This window comes from Anarhichas minor, unplaced genomic scaffold, assembly GCF_050575085.1.
Source record: "Anarhichas minor isolate MPS153535 unplaced genomic scaffold, ASM5057508v1 ptg000003l, whole genome shotgun sequence".
Lineage (NCBI taxonomy): Eukaryota > Metazoa > Chordata > Actinopteri > Perciformes > Anarhichadidae > Anarhichas > Anarhichas minor.
The window spans coordinates 11606253-11623046 of record NW_027466449.1 but is presented as its reverse complement, the minus strand read 5'-3'; the positions used below and the strand labels follow the sequence as shown (position 1 = coordinate 11623046).

Sequence of the window (16794 nt, the reverse complement as noted above, 5' to 3'; positions counted from 1 at the left end):
CACCTCTGAACAACCAAACCAAAAGTAAAGTTTGTACTGGATAAAGCAACTAAGCGGCAGCAAAGATCATATCAACAAGAGTGTCACACGTTTATTTCATAGCAAAAAGATGTGTGTGGTCTAAATTCATTCATTCAGTCTAGATTCGCCCTCATCACACCATCCTTAAGTGGTTCTAAACCAGTGAGATGACATCCATCGGCGATGTTTGCCAGAGGTTGACTGATATCTCCCCACTAGGCAATTATTTCTGTAGATCTACCCTTTCCCCAAGTAACTGCAAAGATAAATTTTGACATGTTGTCTCTCAGAATTTCCCCAGAGCCAAAAGGGTGAGATCTGGATGTGAAATCTATAAGGTCGCATATAGACTTCCCATTTAGAGTAAGCCCTGCACAGGCTACTAAAAAAGACAGCTTGGTGGATTGGGAAGCAAAACAGTTTTAAGGGCTGTGATGTAGCAGTAAAGTCAACAGATAGATTATCAAGAAATACTGAAACTTATAAGAGTCTTTACTTGAGTGAGTTGTTGCTTCCTAAATGTCGGGCAAGACTCAACAGCAGCTGATTAGTCAGTTGTTGGCTTTGCCTGTTTCCTTACAATGTTCACGCTGTAAGCAAAGTAAGCCAAATGTCCAATCATGATCAAAATAGCTGCTGTAATGTTGGCAGTTATTATTACATTTGTTTTATTTCAACTGCATCTAAATGTACCTTTATGCTCTTGCAGGTGTCCTCAGTGTTTTCTCCAGGAAACTTCCAGGGATTCGCTCTGGTGAACCGCCAGCGCACCAACCGTATCTCCACTGGTTTCACTGTGGAGGTTTCCACTGAAGGCACTCAGCTGTCCTACACCAACTTTGATTACCTGGGACAGGAGCCTCATTACTGGCAACTTCCAGGGGTCTACCAGGGAGACATGGTCAGTATCAAAGAGCACATACAGCAGCTTAATCAGTGGAACCAGGCCAAAAAAGACTATGAACCCATTAATGCTGTGTATAAGGGGCTGAGCAGCACTCGTCAGAAACTTGTAGACCGCTCTTATTCTATTGCTGTCTCCATTTTTCTGCTTCGTCCTGCTTAAAACTTCAGCCAATCTTTCTTTTCAAGCTAACTTCATTTCAAGCAGATTGCTTTTTTTTTTTTCAGTCTCTGTGCAACGTCTTTGCCTCTGTTGCTACCTTTTTGTTTCATCTTTTTAACTCTGTGTTTTCACAGGGTAAAATAATGTGCACAGATTTAGTGGGCCCCAGTGTCCACTTACATAACATAGCTCTCCGTTTCTTTGTGTTTGCCTCTGCACTCTCTATAGAAAAAATCTCTTTTTGCTCGCACAAAACGAGCAGAGCAGGTACAGTAATGTCAGTCAGTGGCTGTAGTAGTACAGTGATGTTTGGCATGTTTAAAAATAACTGTTGATGTGAAATACTGAATGCGATACATTATACTTTTTGTGTTTTAATCACTCTTGTGCTTATTGAATTGTATTAGAAGCATCGTGTTTTACAGCAACGTATGCAGTTTGCAGCTGAAGGTGGCCACTAAGTGTTTCTTAGATTTGACCACTCACAACACAGAATGTGCGTATTGCACACAGAAATTGTGTTCTGCTCCACATCACACGAGCCATGTAAACGGATTGATCATTAATGGTCCATTAAAGAACTTCATACCGTTTAACTTTGCTCGAATAACACTCCCAAATACCATCAGCTCAGTGATAAGGAAAGTGATCAAAGAGCTTACTTTATCCACATCAATAGAGTGACTCGCACTCACCAGAGGAGCAGCTAAGGAAGGATGCTTCCATTTGGAACCTAATGGCCTCTGAACGTAAAGACATCCACAGAGTCAAAAGAACGAGCCAGGTATTGGGTATGAACTGCACCGTAGATTGTTATAATGAAGGCAACACTCGCATGTCTAATGGGCACAACTGATGCACAGTGTTTCTGTCATTATAAGCTGACACGCTGAGAGTTTGTGGCCATCTGTGGAAAAATACATCCCCTCCGTACATAGATGTAGCAGCATGAAGCATCACCTTGGTTCGATGAAGGATCACTGAGCAGGAGCATGTTGTCAGACTCTACGAGTGCATTTGCATGTTTGTGAAACACAAGGAGGTCTGAGTTGGGACGCAAAGTCTCAGGAAAGTTACTACAGTGCAAGAAGTTGGTGATTCGTGTGTTTCAGCGGCGTGATTCGGCTGTTTGGAGTGAGAACTATTCCTTCAGCCCGGCCCAAATGTTGTTGTGCAGCACATCCAAGCATCATAGACTAAAAAGCATGACTCAGCATGTTCACTTCCTTACGTTGATCTGCATCGGTGTACGTGGTGGAAGAGCTTAATTCCGAATCCCGTCTCCGTTATGTTGACTGTTACCATGGTTACATATCTTCTGTATCTCCGGTGCTCCGCTTTCCGCCTCTCCAGGGTGATGTCAGACAGCTGGATGATGAGGTCTGGGCTCTCTTCTCTAACTTCTCCAAAGGACAAGCTGGTTCCTCTCCATTCTTTCCCTCCTCCTCTAAATCCTCCACCTCTTCCTCCTCTTCTTCTTCCTCTCGGATCCCAACTTCCTCCTCCTCTTCCTCTCGATGGTCTTTGCGTAACCTGAGCCCCTCTTCTTCCTCGTCCGGTATGTCCTCTTCAGTTAGGCCAACCAGACCCCAGCCCTACTCCGCAGGCCGCTCTCCCCATCTGCAGGTACACTCTGTCAGAGATTGCAAGAGGTTTAGGAGTCTTTTTCTGTTTCTTGGTAATATTCTTGACTTCTGGTATTTCTCTTTGGGGTCTGGCCCGGCTGTGGATCGAACAGAGCAAGAACTCAGTGAGCAAGACTTTTGCTCGTGCTTCTGGGGACAGCAGCAAGGTAGACCGTGGCATGTGGCGGACTTCATGTCTCGCCTCTGTAATGATGTCTCTGATACTAAAGCTTTAAAAGTTAATTAACAACCAACTGTCCTTAGTTTGTCCAGGGCAGTTCATGTTCACTTCAGAAACCTAACAGATATGATAAAGAATAGATTTGGTTTGTAGTTACCAAAGAATGGATGATTTACACGGTTCCAGTGCTTGACTGGGTGGTATTCTCCATTGTTAAGCAAATATCTGCCTCTCAGAGCTTTCACTGTAATTGTCCACTTGAGAGGAACATGGGTTTTACAATGCTCTGTCATTATAACAGCGTTAAAACAGCCTCTTACTGAGGCACAGGTGCACTTTCAAATTGTTGACAGGTGTTTTAGTCGTCAGAAAGGGCACAGTGCGACTTCAATGCTGTTATCAAATTGTCAGTGGAGCCTTTAATAGCACGCATACTAAAGTACATGTACTTGAGAGTTTAGCTGAATGTCACACGTTTGTCCCAAGATTCTTATTCTTCGGCGCGCTTGCCTGCTTGCACTACTTCTCTGCCTGCTTATTATTTGAGTCTTGCTGACTCCCTCCATCTGTGCCTTATTCTGTTCTGCCTTTCCTTCCTCCTCTGCCTCTCAGTACGCTCTGGTCTACAAAGGTTTCAGCTTGCACCAGGATGATCTGCTCTACTGGCAGCTCCCAGCGCAATTCACAGGGGAAAAGGTAACAGTGAGAACTTCAGGGGGGACGTCCCTTCCTGACCGAGAAAATACAACACCCCTAGTATCCCCATGCCCCTCAGCCCCTATCCTCATACCCGCTTCTATCCAGCCCCTCACGTGTCCTTTTAAAGTGTACCTTGGCAACTACTGAATGAGTACTAACACAAAAAACAAACTTTACACTACCAAATAGTCAATAGTGCATTTTAAATTATACAACTTATGTGAAGTATCAAGTACCGCACTAACTCATGGCCTGCTGTTCAGACCGTGGTAACTATGGTTGGTAAAGTCAGATAGCTCCGGGTATCCAACAAATGTCACCACAATGAGGAAAAAATGCTAATGACGTCGCCGTCGGGTGCTTTTCCGTTCTGAGTTGAACTTTTTTCAACTGGTGGCGTTCAGGGTGTGTTGGTTCAGGGCGCGATAAGCTTCACTCTCATTGAAAGGGATTACAAAAGGCTCACACAGGCTGCTTATACGCTCTCTGTCTGATCAGGGCCTAAGAAAGGCGCGTGCCATGACTAGTGTAAGGTTGTTCATAATCCACGCACACATTTAGAAATAGAAACCTCAAATATCCCTTACTACTCTTGTGTTTCCCCTGCTTGGCTGTCTTAGATTTAACATATATTCTATGAAGGGTTCAAAATACAAATACCAGAAGTCATATAATTGTCTTCTGTGTCTTTAAAGGGACACTCCAGTGATTTAGTATTGCGCTTTTTTTAAAGTTGACTGACTCACAAGTTAACAATAGAAAAAGAACAGCTAAAATTGAAGCAGCAGATGACAGGATATCCTGACTATTAGTCTCTAGAATGGGTCAAGCTCCATAACAACTTCGATCCTACTATTCCCATAATGCACCTGGATAGCATATTTCATTAGATCCCGGCTGCATTCTAAATACCAACTTCCTTCAAAACCCACATCCCCGGTTTGCAATGCAGGCTTTCTGTTCAACATTTGAGGGGCGACCGTGGCTCACTGGGTTAAGAGGGTTGTCCGGCAACCGCAAGGTCAACGGTTTGATCCTCGACTGGGACGTGTCACGTGTCGAAGTGTACCTGAGCAATACACTGAACCCCAGGCTCCCCGGGCGCCTGTCATTGGCAGCCCACTGCTCCCTATATACAGGGATGTGTCAAATGCAGAGACAAATTTCCCCCTTAAAGGGATCAATATAGTATAATAAATTAAAAAAAATTAAATTTTTTCAGAATTAAGAAGGCTCCCTTCCAGAGCCATGGTCGACATTTACAATCTAGCCTATTTTCATAGGCTGAGTAGTACGCCCCATGACGAGTAAATTACACATGTTAACTGTTACAACAACTTTCACAATAACTTTGCTCCTTCCCATCCTTCTAGGACATCGGATTTGACTTAACTGTACAATCTGTGTTGCTTTAAGAAGCCACCTGGCATTCATTTTTGCTACATTTGATGTTTTCCGTTTCATCAAGACAATTGCAGCATTGTTTGACCTGGCAAAAGATCTAAAGCCTCTCCCCTGCTAACCATATCTTAGGTGGGTTCTTACGGCGGCAAGATTAAATACTCTATCTCCTATGTGGCTGGGCCAAGAGGAACACTACTTGATGATGGCGATGTCCAGATTATTGTGAGTATATGCCGTCATGTGGATTCACTGTTTTCAAAGCATTTGTAGCTTTTACTGACCTGTCAGCGTTGTTCTTGTAGGGTAACGACATCACTTTGGTAGCTAGTCAGCCCTGGAAGAGGAGGCAGCAGGGCAGCAGAGAGACTAACCAGTTTGAGATTGTCTTCAAAGAGGTGAGTGACCCGGAACAATACTCTTACATGGTGAACAGAAAGTGTATCGGCCTGTTGAAAGCATCTGGCCTGTTGAAGGGATCCATGACTGTAAAGGCCTTCCTAAAAAAGGACAAGCAAATAGATTAATAATGAAGTGGTGTTTTTATTTCTGATTAAAATACATCAAATAAAAGAATATATGTGCTCTTACTGCATGAGAAAAGCCAAGGCTTCCATTTTGTCTCACAGGAAAACTGGCGTCGTCCTGACGGCATGCCGGCCACCCGCGAGCACCTGTTGATGGTTTTGGCTGATCTGGATGACATCCTGATTCGAGCATCCTACTCCACTGAGATGCGGTCCTCCAGTATCTTTGATATCAGCATGGAAGTGTCAGTGCCTAACTACAGCGGCTTGGCTCAGGCCCTCGAGGTGGAGCAGTGCCGCTGCCCACCTGGATACCGGGGACTGTCTTGCCAGGTACATTTTATTTTATTTTTTTTGAATGGTTGATTTCACTAGAAGCAATACAAGCTAATTGTGCTTCAATAAAATGCTCATTGTTGTATGATTATCTTAATCACATTATGTTTCTTTAAGGACTGTGCACCTGGGTACGCTCGCACAGGAGGAGGTTTATACCTGGGCCATTGTGAGCTCTGTGAATGCAATGGCCACTCTGACTCCTGCCACCCTGAAACTGGCATCTGCATGGTACGAAGCACTAGATTAGCGTATGGCTGATATTTGGCAAGTTGTTGTTAGATTATAGCATCCTGGGCAGATCTATAAACATGGCACATTTCTTCTTCCAGAGCTGCCTGCATAACACTCAGGGGGAGCTCTGTGAGCAGTGCGCTCCTGGCTTCTTCGGTGACCCCACTGTTGGCACTCCAGAGGACTGCCAGCCCTGCGCATGCCCTCACAATGACCCAGACAACCAGTGAGTACTGGTGCTTATACCAAGACTTCACATTCCACCTCCATTAATAGCTCAAGACTCCGTGTACGGCTCACTTGCTCTTGTTTAAACAGCAAATTCTACTGTCTTGTAAATTCTGGACTTTCGTTTCCGTTATTAACCTACTTCCTGCCAACTAACAAGAAATATATTATATTCATTTTCAGTCAGTTGCTTCCACTGCAAATTGACTCGTTTTTTTAATCAAGCATGAACTTGTGGTGCCTTTGCTATACTCTCATGCTTCAAAATATTCATAGCTGTGTTATGGATATCCCTATCTGAAATTGTCTCATAAAGATTTGTTCCAGTCAATTCACAGCAAACGATCAATGTGAGACCTAAAGAAGAAGTTGATACTGAACCTTATTCTGCTCAACAGTTCATCTCCTTGTCTCTGTGTGTAACTCATGCAGGTTCTCCCCCACCTGTGAGAGCCTTGGAAATGGAGGCTACCAGTGTACTGCCTGTCAGCCTGGGTACACTGGCCAGTACTGTGAGCGGTAAGATAACCCTACACGTTGTCTTGATGTGGGTCAAAACAGTTACTGAAATCATTTCATGTAGTTCGTTTTGATAAATTACACCTTCTAAACACCGTCTAAATAGGAAACACTGCAGTTTTCCATGGTAGGTATATCTATCAAAACTTGAGCTGGATAAAACATTGTTGACTGAAGTCAAGTGTGGTTTCTCTGTCATCAGTTGTGCTCCTGGATACGTCGGCAACCCTCAGGAGAGACAAAAGTGCCGTCCATACGATGGTAAGGCTACATTTCACTGAGGTAAAAATATGACTGGGGAGAGACGGAGCCCCCTGTTCCCGATGCAAACTGTCAGTCGGTGTGGACTGTCCAGAGTGTATCAGGGGTCTGTGGCAATGTTGGCATTTGACCTGACCTGAAACACATACCTCGTCTTGTTTACCATGCTTCGTTGGTGGGCCTTTTTTGCGGTGTCATCACAATTGATAGTTATACAACCAATGTGTAATAGATTAGATAACTTTTAATAATGGTGACTTCACACTCCTTATTAGATCAGTTGCAGTTCTGCTGAAAGCATCTGAAGGAAGAAAAATCCAGCTCACTGCCTAAGCTCGCTTTGTGAAATACCACTCTGATGCCATTTGTCTGATGTTTTAGAAAGTATTCCTGATTAGTTTGTCATGACCTTTGCACTTTGCAGCTGCAGCCTCACTGGTGGTGAAGGTTTACCCAGAGAGGGTCCTGTCATCCCAGGGTGGCTCTGTCACTCTCCGGTGTCAGGTGTCCGGCTCTCCTCCACACTACTTCTACTGGTCCAGAGAGGATGGACGATCCATCTCCAGCAGTGTTGACAGACGCAGACAAGGTACGGCACACACTTCAACCACACGGCCACAACAAGTGTGGGATGGATGAATGATCGTGTCCTGTAGATCCAAGAAATCCCTAAAATGCAATTGAAGTGTGACTTGTGCTCTCTTTCTTTTGGTTTTAATCTGAATACATGTATTATATAAAATTGATATACATATAGGACAACAAATTTATGTTTGAAAACAACACCTGTTGATCATCTGTGTGTGCAGGAGCAGAGCTGTACTTCACCAACGTCCAGCCGAGTGATGCCGGTGTCTATATCTGTACCTGCAGAGACCAGCGCAGCACCAACAGGAGCCACGCTGAAATTGTTGTCACAAGTGTGTATGGTCTCACTGCAACATTACCTAATAGGTGTTTCCCTCATGCTGCTTAGTGCGGCACACTCAATAGATACCATCTGTGGGTAACACATGGGTTTGCTTATGCACGGATTATGTAAGACCTCATTCTTTAGTTTAGTTGACTGTAGTGTGGAGCTTCATTTTTACATTTTGACTGAATTGCTGCAGTCAATGAAGAAAAGGCAGCAGAGCTAACCGAAAGTGCAAAAATGCTTTACTGGTTTTATGCCAACATAAGAACTACCAGTCATTAGAATTTTAGATTTTCACAGGGTCACCTGTAAGTGTTGATCTTTCATTTTGTGTCTTGCAATACACTAACTGTATTTCTGACCATTCAGTATAAACTAATTGTCTCTCTGCATTTCACCAGGTGTCCCATCCAAAGCCATTGAGGTCACAATCGAGGAGCCCAAAGCCCAGACTGTCAGGCCGGGGTCAACCATCAATTTCATCTGCACTGCAAAGAGCAAGGTAACCCTGGACGATGATTGTAGTACGGAATAGTTTGACATTTTGGGAAATACTTGTATTCACTTTCTTGCCGAGAGTTAGATGAGAAGATTGATCACTTCCACTCTTGTCTGTCTATTAAATGTGAAGCTGGAGCCAGCAGCTGGTTAGCTTAGCTTAGCCTAGCATAAAGACTGAAAACAGCTAGCCTGGCTCTCAAAGGTAAACATCTCCATCTATCAGCACCTCTAATTGAAACTCACTGCTGGTTGCCCGGCTCCTTCGTGTTGATAAAATGACTCCGTACCCTGCCCTGTAAAATCACAAGTTGTTGTTCAACGCTTCCATTTTTGTTAATTAGGAGCTTTGTGGCTACTGGTAGGCATATTTTGTTATTGTTGGACAGAGCAAGGCCAGCTGTTTCCAGTCTTTATGCTAAGCTAGGCTAATGGTCTGCTGGCTTTAGCTTCATGTTTAGCATACAGACATGAGAAAGCCAGAAAGCGAATGGAAAAATAAAAGTGTTATTTTAATATAAAATGTTTAAACACTATATTTTACATTACTTCAAAAAATCTAGAAATGTGGTTCACTTCACGTTTATATATGATATTAAGCACACGTTGCCACAGTGCTGTACGCACATACAACAGAACGTTTAGTCTTCATTAGAAAGTTGGTCTGCGAACAACAAGAGCATTTTTTCCCCATGTTTGAGATTTGCATGCATCTTGTGATGTGTGTGTGTTTATCTGCGCACCCCTTTCACAGTCACCAGCCTACACCCTGGTGTGGACACGGATGGGTAACGGGAAGCTGCCCAACCGGGCCATGGACTTCAACGGCATCCTGACAATTCAGAACGTCCAGCCCGAGGATGCAGGCGCGTACGTTTGCACAGGCTCCAACATGTTTGCCATGGACGAGGGCAATGCCATCCTCTACGTGCCAGGTTCGTGATCCTCGGCACCGCATTCCATTACCCATCACCCCCCAGCTACCCTACCAGCTCTGGCTCCCGTAGTTTCCCTCCCCCTAAACTCCCCCTCCAGCTTGCGATGGTGCATGCTTCTCTGTTTTACCGCATCTCTCATCATGCACTATAAAACACTCAGCTCTGGGTTAACAGCATAATAAGCTTGCAGCTCTAACTCCCAATGCTTTTGCCTTCTGCTCTCAGATACCAACATAAAGGCTGTGTCTTATTATCATACTGCCAATCAAGCTATTCTTACTGCCTTTTTTTTAACTTGCTGTTCTGTATGTCAGTGGATATGAAGAAATACAGCTTGTGGGTTTGGTAACTAAAACTGTAGTGTATACATTTTCCAGATAGTGTATGGGGTCAAGTATGCAGTAAGAGATTTAACTAATGGGTTCTCAAAATAATGACGCATCCACTACACTTCAGTCTAATGAGCGCTCTTTGGGATCAGTGATTTGTGGGTAATGCTTTCCTCCAACACTCTACTGAGGCTACTGCAGATTTATTTCTTTCCTCTTCATATTTTTTTTTCCACATGGGTTGAATTAATTGGTGGTGGTTTAGTTGCTCCTTGGTCACTGGTACAGTTGCTGGTTTCTGCTGTTAGAGGTTTCACTAGCAGGGTGCTGGATTCTGGTGTCTTTACCTTTTGGGCTCCTGGGGCAACTCCCTGCCTGAGCTGTAGCGTATAATGATGAGGAGGAGGAGGAGGAATGTGGATGCCACGATTGGTGCTTAGTGACTCTGCGACTGACACTCAATCAGGACTTCAGAGTATCTGGAAGAGATGAGAAGTAGGAAGAACCCCACTACCCCTGATTTCTGTGTAACAGTATTCCTTCCTGAAATTACTGTCTGCCGAATGAACAAAACGGTGCTATTAGCCATGCAGTTGGTTGAATTCACTTTCTAAACGTGCTGTTATACTGCTGTAATATTACTCCTTCATTCCTTTAGTTTCGGCATAAGTCGGTCGTGTTTGTATCGATTGTTACTTGTCAGATTTAGTTGGTAAAATATTTCTGATCTGACTTGAAATGCCAAAAGAACTTTTTTTTTTTTTTATCCTAATTTTGTCAATAATCATCTCGAATTGTATATTATGGTATTTTTATATTCATCCTGTCATTGTTGCTGGCACATTTTCTTTTTTTTGATTGACTGAAATATGTTATCCTGAAATGTTTCCATGAAATCAAATATATCAGAAATGTTAGAATTTCTTTTCTTTTTGGTAATTTTTTTTCAGGGGAATTTGCTTTGTGAATGCAATTACCCTGCATGATGTGTGTTTACATTTCAGCATGTTCATCTGTTTTTACAATAAACAATATATATTTATATATCTCTGAGAACATCTTACACTTCAATTACAGGTCACATTAAAAATATTTTCACCTTCATTACTTTACAATGACTGCATTAGCTATATCTGTTCCTTCATGACTCAAAGGCTATATGATTGGAAATATACCCAAAGGTGCTTCTGTAAAGATTTTACTCTCACATTTTTTTTAAAGAATACCTATCTGATGTAATGCACACATGTAACGTATTTATCTTAACTGTGAAAATATTTTGTGAAAAAGAGCAAATTTGATTAAAATAATGACAATTGATCAAAGTGATTTTCTAATTCATGGATGTGTATCACTTACATATACTACCTTGATCAACCACAAGCTGTATGTGTGCTTCTTAACAGCTGAAATGGAACTAGTGTTCCAATGTTTGAAACTGCTTTTTGCTACTAACCTGCATGTCTCATGTACACCGCATAACTCCATCTCTCCTTGAGCTGCTGCACAGTTTTCATAGTCATGATCTTTGAGCGTACGTGTGTGTGTGTGTGTGTGTGTGTTTGTGTATCTTGATTTTTGAATTCACAGCATAAGAAGCATTTTGGAGCGTTTTTGTTTTTTGGTGTTTGTGTAAAGTGTGAGATAAGCATGAACTGTTCCAAGCAAATGGGCGTTCTAACCAACATACCTCAATTCACGGTGATCTTCATTTCCTCGATAAATAAACAGGTAAGTGTGAGAATGGAATGAATTAAATGGCACCAACCATCATGATCACAACATTATCAAATAGTGAAAATACCTTAAGTGCTTGGCGTCAAGCTGGTGGCAGTTTAATTCAAGTTCAGGATTTTTTTTTTTTTTTTTGCATGTTTACATTGTGTGTGATGTTTTTTGGAATCAATTAGACAAAACCACAACAGCCCAGCAGTTTAGAGATAAGTGTCTCTGGGGGAGGTAAATTTACTGTTTACCCAGAAACCTGACCTATCAGTTTACCTGTCCCCCCCCTCCCACCCCCTCCCTTCCCTTCCTCCCACAACTCCAGAGGCCTCACAGACTCAGATGTTTTACACAGCCTATGAAATGTTTGAAGGACATGGAAAGCGTAAGTCCGCATGGGCATGGTTTCCTTTCTGCCGGGCTCCCTGGAGGGACCGGCCTCTCCCTCTCTGTGTCATGCATGCACTCATCTTCCTCAGCATGGATATACTGGTGGCCTGTTAGCGCCCATGTACAATCCACCAACCAGCATCTGCAGGAACTCTACAAACACGACTGGCCAGAGCCTCTGTGCTGTCTTATATTCTTTGTTAGCAATCGTCTTTAGTGGAATTCAGAGCTAAAGATGGATATATGCTTTCAGTATATTAGTATTATATTATACGTTGACAAGTTCCTGTCATGTTAAAGAGTCAAAGCTTGGATTGTACATGAGCATTACTGGCTCCCACCTGGCTCTTTGGGTTCATCGGAGTCCATCACTGCAGGAAAAAGTGCATCTGTATTCTAAGGACAACTCCTCATGAATGTTGAGTCAAGTATCCATTAAAAAAAAAAGATCACAGTCAGTGTTCAAAGCTGGTAGTGTAAATGACAAACCAGTAACACTACTTAAGAGATCTGATAACAACGGTTGGAAGCTAGATGCTTACTTACAACGTCTCCACATTCAGAGGCGAGAGATGTCCCTTATTCTTCTTTCTCTTTGCACTTTTGCTTTTTCCTTTTCCTCCTCAGGAAAGGTGCTATACCTGGAAATAGCTGTCACCTTGGCTTCAAACATCATGCTGTGCTTAATACATCCTGTCACAACCTCATTGCATCATAGCTGAATGTGGGTAGCAGACAAACCGATAACTCGAGATCTGGACAGATCTATCCAGACAAAAGTGTCCTATAGATAGCACTAGAGGTGGTGAAGTGAGAAAGGATGTGTTTTCCTCACCCGAGTGAATCGATGCACTTATTTAATCCTAGAGCTTTACAAAACACGTGACAGAGACTCTGCAAAATGCTCGTATACCCACATTCAAAACATTTTCATTCCTAGATGTTACTTGTCTGTTCACTGTAGACTTCAGGCAGTCATGTCTGCCCCGTGTCCCACAGAGGACAAAGACACTTCTCTCCGCCCTCTAGTATTGATGTCACTAAGGTGAGAGAGTCAATGCTTGGCCAAGGTTAGAACAGTCCCAGAGGTTTTCAGCCTGCTCAGATAGCCTCGTACTCCTCCCTCCCTACTGAAAGAGACCTTTCTTTTGCTCCGGCACCCTGGGATCATTCAGGATTGAATACAAAGTCTAGCAGCCTGGCAAACCGGCGCAGACGGCAGTATGCCCTGAGGCCATGCCGATGCCAGCCTGCCACTTCTCATCCGTTTGGGTCTGCTCTGAGGATTCCAGACTGCACATGGGTGAGGGTGGGGGCACAGGCAGAGGCCATCACTCTCAGTTTGATCAAGTCACTATCATAACAACACATTCCCACAACTCAATGGAATACCCAAGCAGTGGTTGTAGACTCCTGACGAGGTTTCATATTCTCACTTCCCCACCACGCCAGTAGAGCCGTCTACATTATCCTGCTTTATTTCTCCACGTGCCCCCTGGGAAGTTTCACGGTCCAGTTTGTGTTTGACCGGTGTTTTTCCTTCTGCAGCTTCAGAGGAAGCCCAGCCTGTGGCCAGCGTCACTCCCTCAGTGCTGAATGTCCAGCAGGGCCAGCGGGCAGAGTTTCGCTGCACTGTGACCGGGAACCCAACCGCTGCCATTGAATGGATCGGTATGACCAGTTAGTCCTCCACTTTTGTAGGGTTTGGTGCAGGCCTTGTCGAGCTACATTTAAAGTCATTTCAGTGGAAAGGCCATTTTCTGTTGTATGAAATTCAGTCCAGTACAAAGTCCCAGATCTTCCCCCTGCAGCCCTCAGTGGCAGAGTGTAACTGTGTGATTATTACAGGGGGTCCGGGGAACAGAATGAGTCCAAGAGCTGTTGTACGAGGTGGCGTACTGACCTTCACAGCAGTGGACCCAGCTGATGAGGGAGAGTACACCTGCAAGGCCCTGAACACTCATGGGGAGCACACAGCACGGGTTTCCCTCTTTGTCCAAAGTATGCTTTGTGTTTGTGTGAACGTGTATTACATGTAGCTAGGGATGCTCAGCCAGTTTATTGATTTCATGATTCTTTTCTATTTGTGCTAGTGTAATTTCAATGGGTTTATTACATAAGATAAGCAACAAGTAAATGTTTATTACAAAAGTAATAGATTAGCAAACAACTGAACTAATATAAAATTAACTGATCATTATTCATTTTTTGGTCAGAGTCTAACCCAAGTGGCCTGGCCACCCAGCCCCAAGTCCAAGTCAGTCCCCAAAATATCGAAGCTCATGAAGGAGACAACTTGAGGTTGTACTGCCGAGCAACAGGAGTACCCACCCCGAAGCTCACCTGGCTGAAAAACGGAGGACAAATCCCACCACAGGTAAGACACCACCTGCTGTCTGAGTGCCTTGATGATGACTTTAACATGGATTGATAACTGTATTTACATTCTGCTGTACTGTATCTCTATCTTGCACTTCAAGGTGTGTCCCGTGCCGATGGTATTTTATCTTACTGTGTCAGTTTGTATGATTGTTTCAGCATTTTGACCATTTACCCTTATTTTTTTCCCCTCTGTTTGTCTCTTCCCCTTTTTTTGTTTTGATCCCACCCTGTTCTGACGTTTACTCAGGCCCTTCCCTCTCATGGTTTCCATCAATTTAAAAGCAACAGTCTCGATGTGTTACAGAGACGTATTGAGGAGCTGCAGGTCTGTCCATCTGTCCGCTGTCTGTCCTGTCTCGTAGTTCAAAACCATTGTCCTCTACTGACCCCGTCTTCACACATTGTCCAGTGCAAGTGCATGATCAAATTTGTCCTTGATTCACACCTTGTAGCCCTGTTAATTGACTACAGCTGCTCACTAAGTCCCTTTAGAGCTGATGCCAAATACATTAAAATCAACCAGCTGGGTCTGGTTGATTTGTTAGTGTATTTGCATGCAGTACGTGTTTTTATGTTGTGTTGTATTATTATTAACAAACGTGTTCCATCTTCTTTTTTTGTTTTGTGCTGTCACATCATACCATCCCTGAGTTATTTTGGCTCTCAGCACTCAGTTGACCCTCATCATTCCATTGAGTGTATTAACTAAGTATACAGGAGGTACTGTAGGTATTTCAGACATATTTTGCTCCGTGCCAGACGCATCCCGCTGCCCCCCATACGCAAAGGGGTATTGTGTTGGTCTGGTTTCTGCATAGCCCTCCTCGGCTCGACCGAGGGCTCCGGGGCCTGTTTAGTTCTGCCTCAGAGAGCCTCTGCGTTGTGTCAGCCTTTCCCAGGGGGAGCTGGGCTCTGCCGTGCGACCACGCAGAAATTCTGTATGCTCTAGCAAACGGCTTGCTTTGAAAACTCCTCAATGGGTTCAGACACACATTGAGTCTGGGCCCGCCTCAGCCACTGCTCGGTTTAGCCTCACTCACGGTTGAATGAGCCGGAGCTAAGCAGCTTTGTCCGTGGATGCCCCAACACCCCCCGGATACAGTAATCCCTCCCCGGACCCTCCCCTCCTGATTCCCCTCCCCTTTGAGGTGTTTCCAAACTTTATGAAAGCTCATTTTCAGCCTTGCTGGACCTCTGATAGCCATGTGGAGGAGTGTACAAACAAGTCAAGTTGTTGATGGCTGTTAAACCAGAAAGTCATGAGAGTTTTTAATTGATGAAGGGTTTTGGTCCTTACTGGATTTTTCGTGGTGGATATTTTCATTTCCAGGGCACTGGCTAGAGACTATTCTCTGATTTCTCAGTTACGAACTGCTTTGTAATGCTTATTGAGTAACCTCTTTCTCAAATCAATGTTTCACAAACTGTCAATTCTAACTCTCCTAATTTTTTTAATCAATCGTCAATCATTAATCTTGTTTTAGAAATAAAAATACTAGTGTAGTAAATTGTGTCATCATGATCACATGATGTATAAAGGGGAGACACTCCAGGTGAAATAAGAACTATTATTTTTTTTTAATATAAGTTTTTGTTTCAATATGCAAATTAGGCTTTATCTAATGCTAACTTTTGGTGAATTTAGGAGAAACTACAGATGCAAAAAGTGTTGTAAAATATACCCCTAAATGTGTATGTTGGATGTTTTCTTTCTTCTCGTTTGAAAGAAGACATGTTATGGCAGCAAAATAGTTTAAAAACAAGGTTTTTGCCTGGGCTGTCTCCCCTTAACAAATGTTAACCCCCCCAATCATTGTAGAAATATCGACAGTACTTTGTTTCATGTACAAGGTCATAGAAATCATGAATCAAAAATCCATTTACAGAAACTTAAGTGTAGCAATAACAGCTCTTGTCTTGTCCTAAAGATCTACTTTGTACTGCTTTTGTGTGGCTATTAGCTAGTAATGTCATAATGTCAGCAATGTCATATTTGTGTTGTTTCAAGCGACATGAGACAAGTAAGTGATTGCTTTGTCTTCAGTATATGACATGACTTATGTGTGTTTTTATGGTGTAAATAATAGTAAAATCATATTAAATGCAGTGCTGTATATCATGGCAGCCATAAGGCGGATGTAATTGAGATAGGTGTCTAATCTCGTCACGTATCGGTGTGTCTTCTCCAGGCTCGCATGGACCGCACCGACATCGGTACTCTGATCATCCCCAACATCCAGATGTCCGACTCGGGCACATACATGTGTGTTGGTAGCAACAACATTGGCTCAAATAGTGCTCCCATTAAAGTCACTGTGCTCAAAGGTGAGTTGTCTTGATAGCCAAAGAGAATCAAACCCATAACCCCCCCCCCCCCCCCCCCCCCCCCACACACACACACACACACACACACACACACAGCCTCTGAGAAACACAGTAACACAAACAGTCATTTAATGTAATCATGTCAGTCAACGTCATTTTCAGCAACACTAATTAAGAAGCACATTGAATTAAA

The 16794-nt window shown here is 43.3% G+C and overlaps 1 protein-coding gene across 1 annotated transcript in view; it reads left to right on the top strand.

Annotated features, from left to right (window-relative positions):
* The window catches only part of hspg2 (heparan sulfate proteoglycan 2), a 44003-nt gene that overhangs the window by 11296 nt on the left and 15913 nt on the right, over positions 1–16794 (top strand). Inside the window, exons 20-35 of the mRNA XM_076097894.1 lie at positions 731–922; positions 5126–5218; positions 5299–5391; positions 5623–5853; positions 5974–6087; positions 6189–6316; positions 6751–6837; positions 7040–7098; positions 7523–7687; positions 7908–8018; positions 8416–8516; positions 9267–9447; positions 13443–13565; positions 13743–13895; positions 14111–14271; positions 16466–16601. Of these exons, the coding sequence (XP_075954009.1) occupies positions 731–922; positions 5126–5218; positions 5299–5391; positions 5623–5853; positions 5974–6087; positions 6189–6316; positions 6751–6837; positions 7040–7098; positions 7523–7687; positions 7908–8018; positions 8416–8516; positions 9267–9447; positions 13443–13565; positions 13743–13895; positions 14111–14271; positions 16466–16601 (2128 nt within the window). The remainder of the gene's footprint in view (positions 1–730; positions 923–5125; positions 5219–5298; positions 5392–5622; positions 5854–5973; positions 6088–6188; positions 6317–6750; positions 6838–7039; positions 7099–7522; positions 7688–7907; positions 8019–8415; positions 8517–9266; positions 9448–13442; positions 13566–13742; positions 13896–14110; positions 14272–16465; positions 16602–16794) is intronic.